The sequence below is a fragment of the Engystomops pustulosus genome, chromosome 11 (genome assembly GCF_040894005.1).
Source record: "Engystomops pustulosus chromosome 11, aEngPut4.maternal, whole genome shotgun sequence".
In the NCBI taxonomy this organism is placed as follows: domain Eukaryota; kingdom Metazoa; phylum Chordata; class Amphibia; order Anura; family Leptodactylidae; genus Engystomops; species Engystomops pustulosus.
In genome coordinates this window covers 78,282,082-78,297,949 of record NC_092421.1, presented here as the reverse complement: position 1 = coordinate 78,297,949, position 15,868 = coordinate 78,282,082, and the positions used below count along the sequence as shown (strand labels likewise).

Sequence of the window (15,868 nt, the reverse complement as noted above, 5' to 3'; positions counted from 1 at the left end):
TGCAAACTCTTTGCAGATGTTGACCTGGGTGGGACTTGAACTCAGGTCCCCAGCGCTGCAAGGCTGTAGTTCTAACCACTATGTCACTGTGCAGAAGTCCCATAGAACTGAATGGAGGCCGGACCGATCATACCTATTAGTACTCCATTTAATATTAGGCACTTGCAGACCCCTTTTCTTATGATCATTCGGGGTCCCATCAGATGGGCACTCGGCATTTGGATGCTTTGGACAATTCTAATCAGACTCTATCCCCCCAACCCCCCACCCACTCATGCTTTAAACTGCATCCTTGGCTGCTGATACAAATTGCAACAATTCATGATATTGGACTATAAAAAGTAACTTATACACAATAATGAGGAATCTCAGGGCAGGATACAGACTACATAATAAACAAATACTATAGATAGTCATTGAGCTGTGGTCTTCTATACTGTACCCTATCTATATCTTATACATACATATACATTGTTGCATATCAGGCCCTCTGATTATGGCAATCACTATGGAGATGAGGCGCTACTGTATATAAAAGCCTTGCAGACCATTTCCCATCGTCTTGCTATGACTTGCCTGGTTAGCAAACAATTTCAAGTGCTTTGCCATCCATACTAATGGTATGGGTGGACTTGACCCACAAAGACACAAGAGCTCTTGAAACCTTTAGGCTCCGTCTGTTCATTCATGAAGCCACTACGTAAGGTTTGTGTCCAGCGGCGCATTGCCAAGAAGACGCGATGGAACCACAGAGCGGGACTGGATGCCGGGCTGCCAATTACCCCCCTGCCGAGTCCAAATCTAATCCCCTCAAACAGAGCACAGAGAGGAAGGACCAAACAAGGCAAGTCTCAATCAGGTTAAAGTGTGAATTTGGGATTAACAAGAGAAGGAAGACTGCAACAGTGACCTTTTTTTTTCTTTCCTAATTCCATCATTTCCTCTCTTCAGGAGATATTTGCAGAGTGTGCGGTAAAATGAAAGCGAAGGAGCGCTGCGCCAGGGTTTCATGGGGCACGGCCAGGGCGGCCTCACCTCCTCCTGCATAGTAATTGCATTGGGGTGTGTGGTTAATGGTCTTTTCTGTTTCTGAATCGGCAGGAGTATATACGCCTTACGATATAAATGCTGCTATCTGTGTAATGGAAGGCGGCCTATAAGGGTATCCAGACTCGTATTCAGGGAAAATCTGTACCCGGATCAGTTCTATCCCTTTACAGCAACCTCTCTGCTTCCTACATTTGCACCTGTGCCTAGCACTTCATTCTGGGCTGGAAGAAATGGGTCAGGGGCATAACTACAGCAGTAGAAGCCATAACAGCTGCTATGGGGCCCAGGCATCCGACCGGACACTAAAGAGTGGAGGTTGTGCAACATTATATACATATTATGCTGCACATTGTATATAATAATATGTATATAACAGTGCACATCTTCCATAGTACACAGTGGGGGGGGGGGGGAGGGAGGGGAGCAGAACGACAGGACTAGGGATCTCTCATCTCTAATTCTTGCCACTTGCTTTAGCAACTACTGGGACAGATCTGTGTAAGTGCACAAATGTATTATGAGTGCATAACTATGTGAACATAAGTGTATAATTGCGCACGTATACAAATATATATCTTTTCTGAGGAGGTGGGGGGCCCATTCAGAAGCCTGCTATGGGACCCTGTCTCTCCTAATTACGTCCCTGGGTGGACTAAACGTATCGAAGCCTCTGCGTGCGGACCTGCAGGGGACTACCAAAGTGTCTGCGCTGGACCAATGAGAATTAGAGAATTTTTTACATTTTATGTTCATTTTATGTTAGTGCAAAAAAATTACTTTATATGCACTAACAGGGCATATATGTGGTGCACACTGCAAGAGGAAGAGATACTTTCACCCATTTTGGTACCCAATACTGCTTTATGACTATTCCTAGTTCCTCAGGGGTGGGGCATCCTGCACAGGGTGTTACCACCCAATAGCAAAAGGCACAGAGCAATCATAGCCACGCCTCCATCCCCCGAGGACCTCTAAGCAAGTTGCCTGCTCTGTTTGTGGTATGTACACCCCTGTCATTTGGGAATTTACAATTTCCGTAACTTATATTATTCATATTCTAAAAATAATGATCATTTAGTTTTAATTAATCACTATTAATAACCTGTTGTCGTCAGATGTTTGATGTTTTATGACATCATCTCCTATCCTGAGCCCAGGCCGTCCATGCTAAGCCTTTGTCCTACAATACAGAGCAGAACCTAGAAGTGCAGTGTTGCTTTTTCGTTGCCGCTTCCTTTAGATACTTTGTTTTGCTGTATGATTGTGTTCGGGGCTCTGAGGCTGAGGGCATGAGCGCCATTGTTACAACTAAGTGTCTTGTTTGTGACCAATTACTGGAAATCCTGAACCACGCTGGAGATTTCTGTCCCGCTGCAGCTTCTTTTTACTTAGAGTCTCAAAGCGTTGCTACCGAGTCTATGGCGCTCAGAGGGGTCCCCGCTACAAGAGCCCAGAATGTCATTACGTCGGCTTGTTATTCTTTTTTTTGGCGGGGGCTCGTATGAAAGGAATGCTTTCAGGAGTCCTGGAAAGGTAAATCTAGGAACCTTTCTAGTGGATACAGCTCACAGCTAATCATTGAATCCATGATGGCTTTGTTAAGACGCCTCTAGGAAGACTGCTGTTGCCACATAGTGGACGTATTTGGAACTGCAAGAGAAGCGAACAAAGAATGACAACTCGTATATGTTATAGGTAGAACTTATGACGATTTCCTTATTGTGTATAATGGATACTAAATCCATTTGTATGATATTAGGGATGAGCATTCTCTCTATGATTTCTATGTATGAGCTTCAATTATATTCCATTTTTTATCAGTAAAGTTTGCTGGTCCGAGTATATTTTGATGCATTTGTCTGAAAGAAGTTCTTACCACTTACTATCCCCCTCAGGGTAGAATTACATCATGTGGGACAGAATCTTGGACAAAACTCGCAATACAAAAATATAACAGCGGTAAACCCCGTGTGTAATACACGCTGATTCACAAAGGATTTTGACTCAGATTTGGCCACATATTTCGCGTATTAACCAACAATATAACTCACTATTCTCAGAAATATCTACAGTGGCCGTCTACGTGTGAATAAGACAAAATTCTGCATGGTGCTGCCAGTGTAACCCGGGTCATACACACAGCTGCCGCAATGTCCACACCAAATAAGCCACATGTGAATTTACCCCTAGGCCGTGTTCATACGTTGCATTCTGGATGTGTTTTCATTGCATTTTGCAAACACAATGCAAATTCGACCTAAAGTGCCTACCTTTGGTTGTGTTTCTTGCCTGATGTGTTTCAAAGTGCAACGAAAACACATTTACTTACCCAGTCTGCGGAGTTCACGAAAGTGCATTGTCCGATGACAATGCACTGTGCCGGTATTCACTAAGATTGTGTGCCTGATATCCTGCATGTGTCGCTTCCACGCTCAGGTTCGACAGTGTATGTAAGTGCTTGGCTTGTGACACAATTTTAAAGTTAAATCCTCCAGTCCGAATCAGCCGGGTCGTATGACGGCCGCCCCCTGATTTCTGTCGCATGAAAGCAGCGCAGCTGTGCCAAAATCCGATCACGTGCGACACAATCCCAGCGCAAACCCCTGTTTAATACCTGTCAAAGCTGCGCAAATCCCAAAAACCGCCAACAGTCCAACAAAAGTGCGATGCGCGACCCTTAGTGAATAAGCCCCATTGTGTGAACGCGGCCTCATAAGGAAGATTTGAAGCCCCTCCATCCAGTCATTTCTTGTCTAGTTCTGCTGAACATGCCGGTTATTAATACATGCACAATATCCGCGCACGTGCAGCTGTTGATGTAGAGTTTTTGCTGCTTTGCGGGAAAAAAAAAACGAAAAACCTGTCAGTCATTGTGACTGGATGAGATCTGCGCGTGTGTTCAGCCATCTGGACCCTTCCTGGAGCCTGGGATACATTCACATGACACATTGCATTTTTAAACATCGCTGCGCAATGGAAAAAACAGAAGAATTTTCGGTTTTGTTTATGAAACGCTTTGTGTCTGAGTGCGAGGGATTTATTTCTTAAGTGGAAGCATGACCCATAGAGGCAGCAAACTTTCCAGCTGAGGCAGTGGTACCGCAGACCTGGTAGCTCTGATCCATTTACCTTGTACCTTGGTGCTCATGGCAATGGTTCTGTAATGTGCAGCACTTATACAATATGCACAGGGACCTGGTTTTGGCCCATTGTTAAAGGGATTCTTCTTCTTCTTCAGGGAACTTTCCCTTGAAACCTTGCTGATTACAAAGTGTCCCTCTGCTAGAACCTCCAGCGATTTGGATGTAATATGTTTAATTTGCTTGCTGTCGGGCAATAAAATGGAAATTTCCATCTTGATGATATTAATGACTTGTGTATAGGGCGTCAATATCAAATTAGAAGGGATCAAACTCCATTGATGAGAATCAAAACAGACAATGTAGCAGACAGCACAGCGCCATTCTCTTGATAGTGGACAAGTTGTGTAACTGCAGCTCCCATTTACTTCAGTAGGAGCTGAGCTGCAGTTACCCACAGACATTGAGCTGTTCTTCCAGAAACTTTCTCTATGTTAAGCTGGAATCAACTTGTGGTGTGGTGCCAGGCGTGGCCTGGAATGCTTTTTTTTTAAATGCGCGTTTAAATCTCGTCATGCATGTGAAAAACTCTCCCTACAAGTCTATGGAGACGCATCAAAAACGCATTGCGCTCTGAGACGCATGCAAGTGCAATGCGTTTTTCACTGATCAATTGCCATAGAAGAGATAGAGCTGAGTCCTGAGTCCTTTTCTCGCGCGTTATCTGCACATGGAAAACGCATTGAAAAGACACTGAACAAACTCTGAAAATTGATTGTACTCTGATGAAAAATGTCAGTTTTTCACTGACCGAACCCTGATCGCACTCTGATCAGACTCTGACGTGATCTGCAACGCGAGTGTGAATGGTGTCTTACTCATAGATCCAGGCACTGTGACTGTTATATCTTCTTATATGTATTATCCGTGGCCTCCTTCCTTCTAGAATCAACTTTTAAAATGATGCTAATGAATACAAAGGGCTCTACCCGAGGCCCTCCATGGGGTAGCTACACAGGCTGTTACACTGTCTCACCCTCCCCCCTGCTCCCTCAGCACTTCCCCCTCCCTCGTCTTGCCATAACCCCACAGCGGAAGTTTATGGAATAGGGACGTGTTCTTGCACAGTGTAACAGCCTATGAAGCTACACACCCAGAGACCTTCTGGCTGGCTGATTCAGACCATGGATAACAAATATAAGAAGATACCACAGTCACGGTGCCTGGATCTATGAGTAATGTCCCTGGTTTATCCTGGTTGATGGATTTTTATAGTAGATTTCTATTAAACTCCCCAATCAATCCAATGAAATGTCTGTTCAATGCAGGACAGGACAAGTCCTCCATATCATGTAACCACTCCTTACTCTGGCCTCCATCTATAAGCCCCTCTATAAATGTCAGTCTAAACAAGGTTACGGAACTTTGAGGACGATTCATCTTTCGGTTTATGTTGTATACATTGTTGCTGCTTGTGACGCTGCCCTCCTCCCCCCATGGCCGGGCTGCGCTGTACTCCGCATTGTTGCTACATTCCCAGCTATAGCTTACATATCACGTTGCGTTCCTGTTAGAAGCCGCACTCTTTTCTACTAATAGACTGTTTTACAAGCTCCTCGCGTTTCGCGCTGCCACAAGTCGGCATTTTCACCGCTGCCGCGCAACAAAGAAGGATTTTGTTTGTCTTAATATGAAGACCCAAGTGACTCGCATCACTCGTCGCAACATCAAAGCCGAAAACCCTTCTCCGCTAATGTTTATCGCATCTACGAAGCATTCACAAGTCATCCCTTCCCTCTGTAAACATTCAGCTCCTTTTCTTGATCTATTTCTGTGCTGGAAACTGAGAGCTGCGTAGATGAGTATCTTCTCAATTAGTCTCCATCAGGAATACATTATATATCCTCAGATAATGTGACTGCTACTAAACTGCCAGCAATTGTAGCCAGCGATTGTTATACACAGCACATTCTCATTTACTCCTGGATCAAAGGACAATATTGCAAAGCACAATTTATCAGTATCGAGGGGGAATTTAGGATTCCAGGATCTGTTACAGGGTATCTATGAGCTTCCCATTAAAAGTAGCCTGGTGTTTGTCTTAGTAAAGTTTGCCTTAAAGTAGGGGCAAGAAGGTGTAAACACTTATATGAAGAGAAGTGATAAATGTCAGATAGCCCGGACGTCCCACGATCACATGAATGTCTCCTTCCGTCCCATAGACTTTTAATGGAGAGCATGTTCATGTGCTGGACTACTGAGCCATTTAAAGGAAACCTAACACACACTAACCTAACATATCTTTGAAAAGTGCAATTTTACAGCAATACAACTATCCCTATATTGTTCCTCCCCATGCCTGTAAAGTTGCTCAATACGTTTGTAGGTTGACTCGCCATCTATGCAAATGATCCGGTGTTCATCTGGTCTTTCCTTTGAGCTGAGACCATCATGTTCATGTTCTTCCAGCTCGGCCATACCTCCAGATTCCTGAAATGCTGGCTGTGTGACTCCTAGAAGGGAGGGGGAATGAGTTGAGAGAGACTCTGACTCGCTGAAGAGATATCAAGTCCCTCATTTCCCCTCCCTCAGGAATTCCCTTCAGCAAGACACATACAGTTGGTGTCTATCTACTTTCTGAGGAAGCTGGAGGCATAGATGGTGAGTCAACTTTACTATCAGACTGTGGAACTCTACAGGCATGGGGATGAACAATATAGGGATAGTTTTACTGCTTTATAGCAGGTTTCCTAGATATGTTTAGTTAGTATGGGGTTTAGTTTAACCGACAAGTTCCCTTTGAAGACATATAAACACATTTTGCATAAATCAGTCTAGTGTGTGCACATGTATTCTGCATATTTAGAAGTTTTTCCTGCTGCAGCTTCTGTGATTTGCAGTTGTCTTAGTGATGCTGGGTATGGTCGAAAGGAAATCTTCTCTAATACTCTTGCACTCTTCAGTCACCTTACAGGACATTATAGAGACCTAAAGTAATGAGAATAAAGGTTTTGTTTCTCTGTGACTGCTAGTGATGTTGTTACCAGTACCCATAACCCCTTGCAGCATAGCACCATGTACTGTAGGCAGTTTAGAAACAATAGAGAAGTTATGAGATTACATCACTGTGTGAGAATTCTATATAATGGACATTGTATCCACCCATAGTGCCTGATGCTATGTACACCCGATACATCAAACTACTTTCTTCCCTGCCAGGTTTTTCGGCTCAATCCTGGATTGTGTTTAATAAAGTAACTCCTTAGTGAGAAAGCAATCACTACCCTTTATCGGCAAGATTAAAACTGGAACTGGCAAAATTTTCTTGCTGCTTGTCCTGTTTTAAAGCCATTAATTAAAACAATTTCAATATCAACAAAGACCCAGTGGTTTTACCTATAAAAAGTCTGTGTACCCTCATCAGTAGGTACAAGGCAAGATGGAGGACATGTTAATCAAAAGCTTAACATGATAATTTTCCATAAATGTATTCTTATTCTCCCTTAGAAACAAGATGGCTGTCCTTGGATATGACCACTGCTGGAGTGATTGCACATAGAAACAAATAGTTTTTGCATATGAAATGGCCAGGAATTGCTTCATGTCCCACAGCCGCCCTGTGGTAATAACTGCTGAAGGGAGTAGTCAGACAGCACTTAGTAGTGCATCTCTGACCACTGCTCCAAAGGGAGCCGTGGTGGTTGTATCCAAGGGCAGTTATCTTGCTTGGCTGCAGTTATTGGAAATTATCTTCACCCAGGAAATAACATGCAATTGAAGAAATGTGTATATATATATATATATGGTAGAGGAATTACATGAAATATGAATGAGCAGATGGATTTTATTATGCAAATAAACATTGCGGCTCTGATATAGCACAGTGATCTTAGTACATCTCGCAGCATATGAGTGATCTAGGAAAAGGAAATATAACACAGTAACAGGTGATGTTCTTTCTATCTTGCAGTGATCTCAGTGAGAACGTGATCCAGGCGATTCCAAGGAAAACTTTCCGAGGAGCCACAGAACTTAAGAATTTGTAAGTCTTTTACTTTTAGATATTGCTTTGCTATCCTGGTCTGTCAGTGATCTCCAACCTGTGAAGCTACAAGTCCCAGCAGTGTAGGCTGGAGACTGAGGACAGTAGTGTCTTGCGTTACATATGCTTTGGGATAATTTCCCCTCCAAAAAAACTTTTTTCCATAGCATTTGAATAGCAGCTTATGCCCAATCCATACTCACTTTGTATTTTCTCCATAGACAATTGGACAAGAACCAGATCAGTTGTATCGAGGATGGAGCGTTCCGTGCTCTCCGAGGGCTAGAAGTGTTGTAAGTATGAAGCATCCATGGAGGACCCACACTTACATATAGACATCCATACATATTGTCACCTATACTTGTAGCCGACCCATTCACAATGGCAGCAATGTGGGGAATTTCTGCACTGGTTTGGGCGGTCATGTGACATGACAAGAGTCAAAGGGGTTGTCCAGAGGTTTAAAAACATGGCTGCTTTCTTCCAAAAACAGCTCCTCTCCTGACCCTGGGTAGTGTCTGGTATTGCAATTAAGCTCCTTTTATTTCTATATGGCTAAGCTGCAATACCAGCACCAACCATGGTCAGGGGTGGCGCTGTTTATAGGAGAGTCACCATCCTCTCTACTTAGTTCCATATTCCATATTCTCTTTCACCTGTCACTTACTAACGTGTAATTTGTAGTTCACCATTAACTATGGCACAAATGCATCTGACTACACAGGTTTGTCTGTAGTCTGTTACCATGGTCACACTTGTCTTCAGCTCCTATGAAGACCTAACTATTTTCTACATTAGCTGGTCTGGGATAAAATTCTTTGTTCTAAGAAATGGCACCATACTGGTCAGTGGGTTATGTATAGAATCAACTTTTACAATTATGCTCATGAGCCAGAAGGGCTGTACCTAAATCCATTCTCCCCTCCCCATGATGTAGCTTCACAGGCTGTTACATGGTCTCCTCCTCCCCTTCCCTCTCCAAACTTCTCCATCCTTCTGCCTAATGTAATCTCACACTGTGGGAGGGGGAAATGCTCATGTTCAGTGCAGCAGCCTGTGAAGCTACAGCATGTTGGGGATGATTAATTAGCATCATTTTAAAAGTTGATTTTAGAAGGAAGTAGGCCATGAATAACTCATAGATCCAGGCACCATGACTGTGGTAATCTTCTTATATTTGTTATCCATGGTTTGAACCAGCCAGAAGGGGTGGGTCCCCTCTGTGCTGTACCTTTATAGACTGTTACACTATACACGAGACACCCCCCTCCAATTCCCACATCGTGCTAAAACTTTCCTGGTGAGATTCACAGCAAGCCGAGGGCAGGGGGAAGTCCTGAAGGAGCAGGGAGTGGGTGAGACAGTGTAACAGCCTGTGTAGCTACCACATGGTAGAGCCCTTTGGGTTCATTAGCATCATGTTAGAAGTTGATTTTAGAAGGATGGAGGCCAAGGATAATAAATATAAGTAGATAGCACAGTCCTGGTGCCTGGATCTATGGGTAATGTCCCTGGTATAATATCCAGGTCACAGCTTAGTTGTGCAATTCACAAATATGCAAAATGCCTTTTTTTCCCCAATAAAGAACGTCATCGCAACATTTATTACAGAGCCGGATGGTAAATTGCTGTCAGTTGTGGTTTTTGTCTTGGGAACAAGTCTGTGTATTTCCTCCAAGTCCTCAGATCCTGTCCCTAGTGAAACTAATGTGCCCATATTAATACTCCTGGGAATCTTATCCTCGCTTATCCCTATAATTTTTAGCTCTGTGTGATTAAAATGTTCTCATTCTCTTTTTTTTTTCAGAACCCTGAACAACAACAACATCACCACAATCCCAGTCTCCAGTTTCAACCATATGCCAAAACTGAGGACTTTGTAAGTACATGGAGTTTGTAGCCTGAGAACAAGACATCAGTTACTGGGGACGTAATTGTAGAGCATTTATTCCTGTGCATAGGGGGCAGTATTATAGTAGTTATATTCTTGTACATAGGGGGCAGTATTATAGTAGTTATATTCTTGTACATAGGGGCAGTATTATAGTAGTTATATTCCTGTACATAGGGGGCAGTATTATAGTAGTTATATTCCTGTACACAGGGGGCAGTATTATAGTAGTTATATTCTTGTACATAGGGGGCAGTATTATAGTAGTTATATTCCTGTACACAGGGGGCAGTATTATAGTAGTTATATTCCTGTACATAGGGGGCAGTATTATAGTAGTTATATTCCTGTACATAGGGGGCAGTATTATAGTAGTTATATTCTTGTACATAGGGGGCAGTATTATAGTAGTTATATTCCTGTACATAGGGGGCAGTATTATAGTAGTTATATTCCTGTACATAGGGGGCAGTATTATAGTAGTTATATTCCTGTACATAGGGGTCAGTATTATAGTAGTTATATTCCTGTACATAGGGGGCAGTATTATAGTAGTTATATTCTTGTACATAGGGGGGGCAGTATTATAGTAGTTATATTCTTGTACATAGGGGGCAGTATTATAGTAGTTATATTCCTGTACATAGGGGGCAGTATTATAGTAGTTATATTCTTGTACATAGGGGGCAGTATTATAGTAGTTATATTCCTGTACATAGGGGGCAGTATTATAGTAGTTATATTCCTGTACATAGGGGGCAGTATTATAGTAGTTATATTCCTGTACATAGGGGGCAGTATTATAGTAGTTATATTCCTGTACATAGGGGGCAGTATTATAGTAGTTATATTCCTGTACATAGGGGGCAGTATTATAGTAGTTATATTCTTGTACATAGGGGGCAGTATTATAGTAGTTATATTCCTGTACATAGGGGCAGTATTATAGTAGTTATATTCTTGTACATAGGGGACAGTATTATAGTAGTTATATTCTTGTACATAGGGGGAAGTATTACAGTAGTTATATTCCTGTACATAGGGGGCAGTATTATAGTAGTTATATTCTTGTACATAGGGGGCAGTATTATAGTAGTTATATTCCTGTACATAGGGGGCAGTATTATAGTAGTTATATTCTTGTACATAGGGGGGGCAGTATTATAGTAGTTATATTCTTGTACATAGGGGGCAGTATTATAGTAGTTATATTCCTGTACATAGGGGGCAGTATTATAGTAGTTATATTCTTGTACATAGGGGGCAGTATTATAGTAGTTATATTCTTGTACATACGGAGCAGTATTATAGTAGTTATATTCTTGTACATAGGGGCAGTTTTATAGTAGTTATATTCCTGTACATAGGAGGCAGTATTATAGTAGTTATATTCCTGTACATAGGGGGCAGTATTATAGTAGTTATATTCCTGTACATAGGGTGCAGTATTATAGTAGTTATATTCCTGTACATAGGGGGCAGTATTATAGTAGTTTTATTCTTGTACATAGGGGGCAGTATTATTGTAGTTTTATTCTTGTACATAGGGGGCAGTATTATAGTAGTTATATTCTTATTTTGATAGTTTATTTCCCTGTTGTGGGAATCATAGGTTGTATTTCTCCAGATTTGTGATCTGGAAGATGTGTAGTTTTGTTTTTGTTTTGTTTTTGTGTTTTTTGTTACATTTTCTGTTTGTTATTTCTTTTTTCCTTGTTATGTGGTTTTGTTGGGTTTTCCCCTGTTTCCAATTAAAAGCCTTTACTGAGAAAACAAATGGTAAACAAGAAGACATCGGCTCTTATTGAAAACGGGAAAAGTAAAAAGAAAAAAGTTAAAATATAAAGTTTTTTAGAAAGTGGATCAGAGCGGACACTTGCTGCACATTAGGACCAAGCTTATAGTAACCCATTGATTTACTTTATTTTGTTTTTATAGATTTTTCTTCTTCTTGTTTTAAATTTTGTTTTGTTTAATTTGTTTGCATTTGAAAATTTACACCTCAGTCACATATTAATAGGTTCCCAATTGTATTTCAAAAATGTTGAAGTTTACTTTGTATAGACTGGTGAACAGGGCAGCCATTACACCTACAACCAGCCACCATCTATGGACACGTTCTCTGCCAGAGGTCGAGTATTAAATCGATACATGTTTTGATCCAAGTCCACTGACTGTAAGCAGACATCTTAAAAATGCTAAATAAATTAGGAAGTTACAAATGTGTCTTTATTTTACAATGTTATCAATGCCTGAAAGGACGCCACATGTGTCCGGAGGCAGAATCCGGTAGTGCAGTTCAGTCCTTTTATTTTAAAGGGATGTATCACTTAAAACACTGAGATCCTTAAATGGTTAATACATCTACATCTTCCGCCATGCTGTTTTATTACTGACACAACCAGTTTCTGGTCTGAGCAGTGACCCCTACGTGTATGGGGCAGCACGGACTGACACCGCGTCAGCGGGAGCTCGGTATCGTCCCGTCGGATCTGGAGTGGTGGGATCATGTTTTTTTTTTTACTGATTTCATAACTACAACTACGTTGTTTCTAATATGGACAATCCCTTTAAGTGCGTTTAAGGCGTAATACCATACACAGTCCTTTGAACGATGTGTTGCTGTTTCGTTACATTTTTCATTAAAATCCCCTTTAATTATCTCCCATTCATAGAGATCCCCAGACTGCGGAGGTCTGTAACGTATCGCCCCCGATAATACGCCACGCGGAGATGAATACGTGCAGGACGTGTGTTAACTATTAATTTCCTTATAATTAAGAACTGCCTGATATAAAGCGGAGGCCGCCAGTGTTTAGAGGGACATTTCGCCGCTGTTGCGTGTCATTTTGCTGGCGGTAAATGGAATGTCACGCATGACTAGCGAGAGGCCGTAAAAGCCTCATCCAATAATAACTCTGTAACTCATGCAATATGTAATATATCCTAATCCTATTGCAGCCGATTACTCTGTGTGTTGAGATGGAATTATTATTAGCGTGGGGAATAAATGAGTCCGTTCCGTATTTACATGACAATACCGGATCTGGCGGGATAGGCCGCGTTGGGATTGTAATAAGGATGGGGAAGGACGAGTTAAGAGGCTGCACATTACTCAAATGAAATGAACAGGACGGGAAGATTTCTCAGCCGCATCTCGAGAGCGTCTCAGATTTCTCGAGCCGCAGATAATATTTCATTTATTCAGCTTTTAATAGAACTTGAGATTTGACTCCGTAGGTGTCCACAGGCCCTGCGGATGGCACAGAGAGGCTTTGTATCTAGTTTGTGTTACATTTTTTGATACATTGTAAGAGACAGCAAGTGTCTGGATGGAAATAGGGTTAGGCTTAGCCCATGGACAAGGTAAGAAAGAATAAGGCTACATTCACACTGCCGTTGCCCGCCCGTACCGTACCGTAGCGGGCAACGGCAGTGTACGGGGAGAGGAGGAGGAGGTGAGCGCAGCTCACCCCCGCCCCTCTCCATAGCAACCTATGGCGCACGGCGCCGTATTACGGGGAAAGATAGGACAGGTCCTATCTTTCTCCCGGGTACGGAACGGTACGGTGCCGCACGTGTGCTGCACCGTACCGCTCCCGTAGGGTGCCGTGCGCCCATAGGAGTGTATGGGGGACGTATATCGGCCGTATATACGTCGGCCGTATATACGTCCCCCATACGTTCGTGTGAATGTAGCCTAAGGCTACATTCACACGGACGTATGAAAACGGCCGTATCCGTACCGTACCGTACCGTTTTTTTACGGATTACCTATGAATGAATGTGGCCGTATGTGAATACGTCTGACCATTTATATTGCCGTTGTTAACTCCGTTCCGTACCGTACCGTATACTAGCTGTATAAAAATATAGAGCATGTCCTATTTTCTCCTGTATTTCAGTTCCATATGCCCTAGAAGTCTATGGGGACGTATAAAATACGGGTAACATACGTGCTGCATACGGATGAAAAACGTCACGTATATACGGCCCGTAAATACGGGACTGGAGAAATCATACGGTCGTGTGAATGTAGCCTAAAACAAATAGTCTAGAGATCAGGAGAAGCCTTAGAAGGTCGCATTATACGGCAGTCTGGGGGTCGGCTGCTGTAGATATGTAACAATTTTAATAATTAGTATCTTGTTTTATGCATCATAAATTATGCAATATACTTTGTATTCCATTTTCCCGCTTTTTTTACTTGTTGTAAGTAAATAAACAGATTTAAAGGGAACCTGTCACCAGATTTTAACCTATCAAACTAGCAGCCCCCTCCTCTTTTATGTTAAATCTCACCCCTTTACCTAAGAAAATTTCCTCCAAAGTCCTATGATAATAAACTGGGATTAGTTTCTGTTCGGGTTTGGGTGCATCCTGCACACAGGGCTGGCGTTAGATGGGTGCCAAACTGGGCATGTGCTCAGGGCCCCTGATCCTAAAGGGGCCCCCTGAATAAGGACTTTTGTGGGCAGAGGTTTTATATTTATAGTTTTATTTTGGGGCCCCACCTTTTTTTTTGCCCAGGGACTCACATTGTCTAAAACTGGACCTGCCTGCACGAGCTGGCCATATTGTCGGCCAAACAACCAATCCCCTAGCCAACTAGCCATGGCTGTGATTGGCCAGAGGTGTCCCCCTGGTCAATCACAGTCATCGGTAGTTGGCTCGGGCCATCAATTTTCTGGATTGGTTGTTTTGCCGCCTATTCAGCAATATGTCGAGTTGCGCGGGAGGCATCTGAACTTAAATATAACTAGAGATAAGTGGAAGTTTCCATTTAACTGAGATGAGTCAAATTTAGAGGCTGCAGAGGGGGGGGGGAGTCACTTAGACGACCTATCTTCATTTCTATGGTACGTGGAAACATGATGTCATATTATTGATAAGAATTTCTTATGTCTGAATGCGTCACTCATTTCTTACTATGTATCTCTGGTTCTGTAGATAACATGATCTGAAGGAGAGATTCTAATCATTAACAGGACAAAACATGTTTGTAGGTGCTATAGAACCGAAGACAGAGGCGTCTTTCTCTGCAGCCTCTACACTTGACTCATCTCAATTAAATATGACTTTGGAGTAAATTTTTATTTTAGGTATTATGGATGAGATTTTATATAAAAGAGGGAATTCTAGAAAGGATGAGGGGGGTGGTAGGTTAATTGTTGGTTTCCATTGTCCTGCTAACAAAGGTGCCCAGTTTATAGCATATCAGACTCTCGTATAACAAACCCTAGAGCTGTGTGACCAGGACATTATCTGTATAAGTTATGCGGAGCTGAATACCATAGGTACGGTAAGTGTCCCTGTTGGCAGCACAGACCTGCAGCCTCCATACATGCCGATCCTTGTGGTGTTTCGTGTATCAGGACTTTCTCTTTCCAATCTTCTGAGTATTTGTCGTCTTTCTTCCAGCCGACTACATTCCAACAACTTGTTCTGTGACTGTCACCTGGCCTGGCTCTCTCAGTGGCTCCGCCAACGTCCAACCATTGGGCTCTTCACACAATGCACTGCTCCAACCCAGCTCCGTGGCCTTAACGTGGCAGAAGTCCAGAAACATGAATTTAGCTGCTCAGGTCAGACTTGTTTTTCTTCTTATTTCTTCTTACTTCTAGTCCATCCAGGCTGGTTACCTGTCACTGGGAATCCGTTATATTTCACTATGGAACAACAAAGAAACATGGCTTATACACCCATGCTGTATGTGTCCCTGTACATTTTCATTTGTTGTACCTATACGGATCCTGCGTTACATACTGTGTTATACAAGATGGGTTTGGTAATGTATCTACACTG

The 15,868-nt window shown here is 42.4% G+C and overlaps 1 protein-coding gene across 3 annotated transcripts in view; it reads left to right on the top strand.

Annotated features, from left to right (window-relative positions):
- SLIT1 (slit guidance ligand 1) overlaps positions 1 to 15,868 on the top strand; it is a 247,857-nt gene that overhangs the window by 169,431 nt on the left and 62,558 nt on the right. For all 3 annotated transcript variants that reach the window (XM_072130996.1, XM_072130997.1, XM_072130995.1), the window contains 4 exons: positions 8,101 to 8,172; positions 8,394 to 8,465; positions 9,980 to 10,051; positions 15,485 to 15,648. In XM_072130996.1, the coding sequence (XP_071987097.1) occupies positions 8,101 to 8,172; positions 8,394 to 8,465; positions 9,980 to 10,051; positions 15,485 to 15,648 (380 nt within the window). The remainder of the gene's footprint in view (positions 1 to 8,100; positions 8,173 to 8,393; positions 8,466 to 9,979; positions 10,052 to 15,484; positions 15,649 to 15,868) is intronic.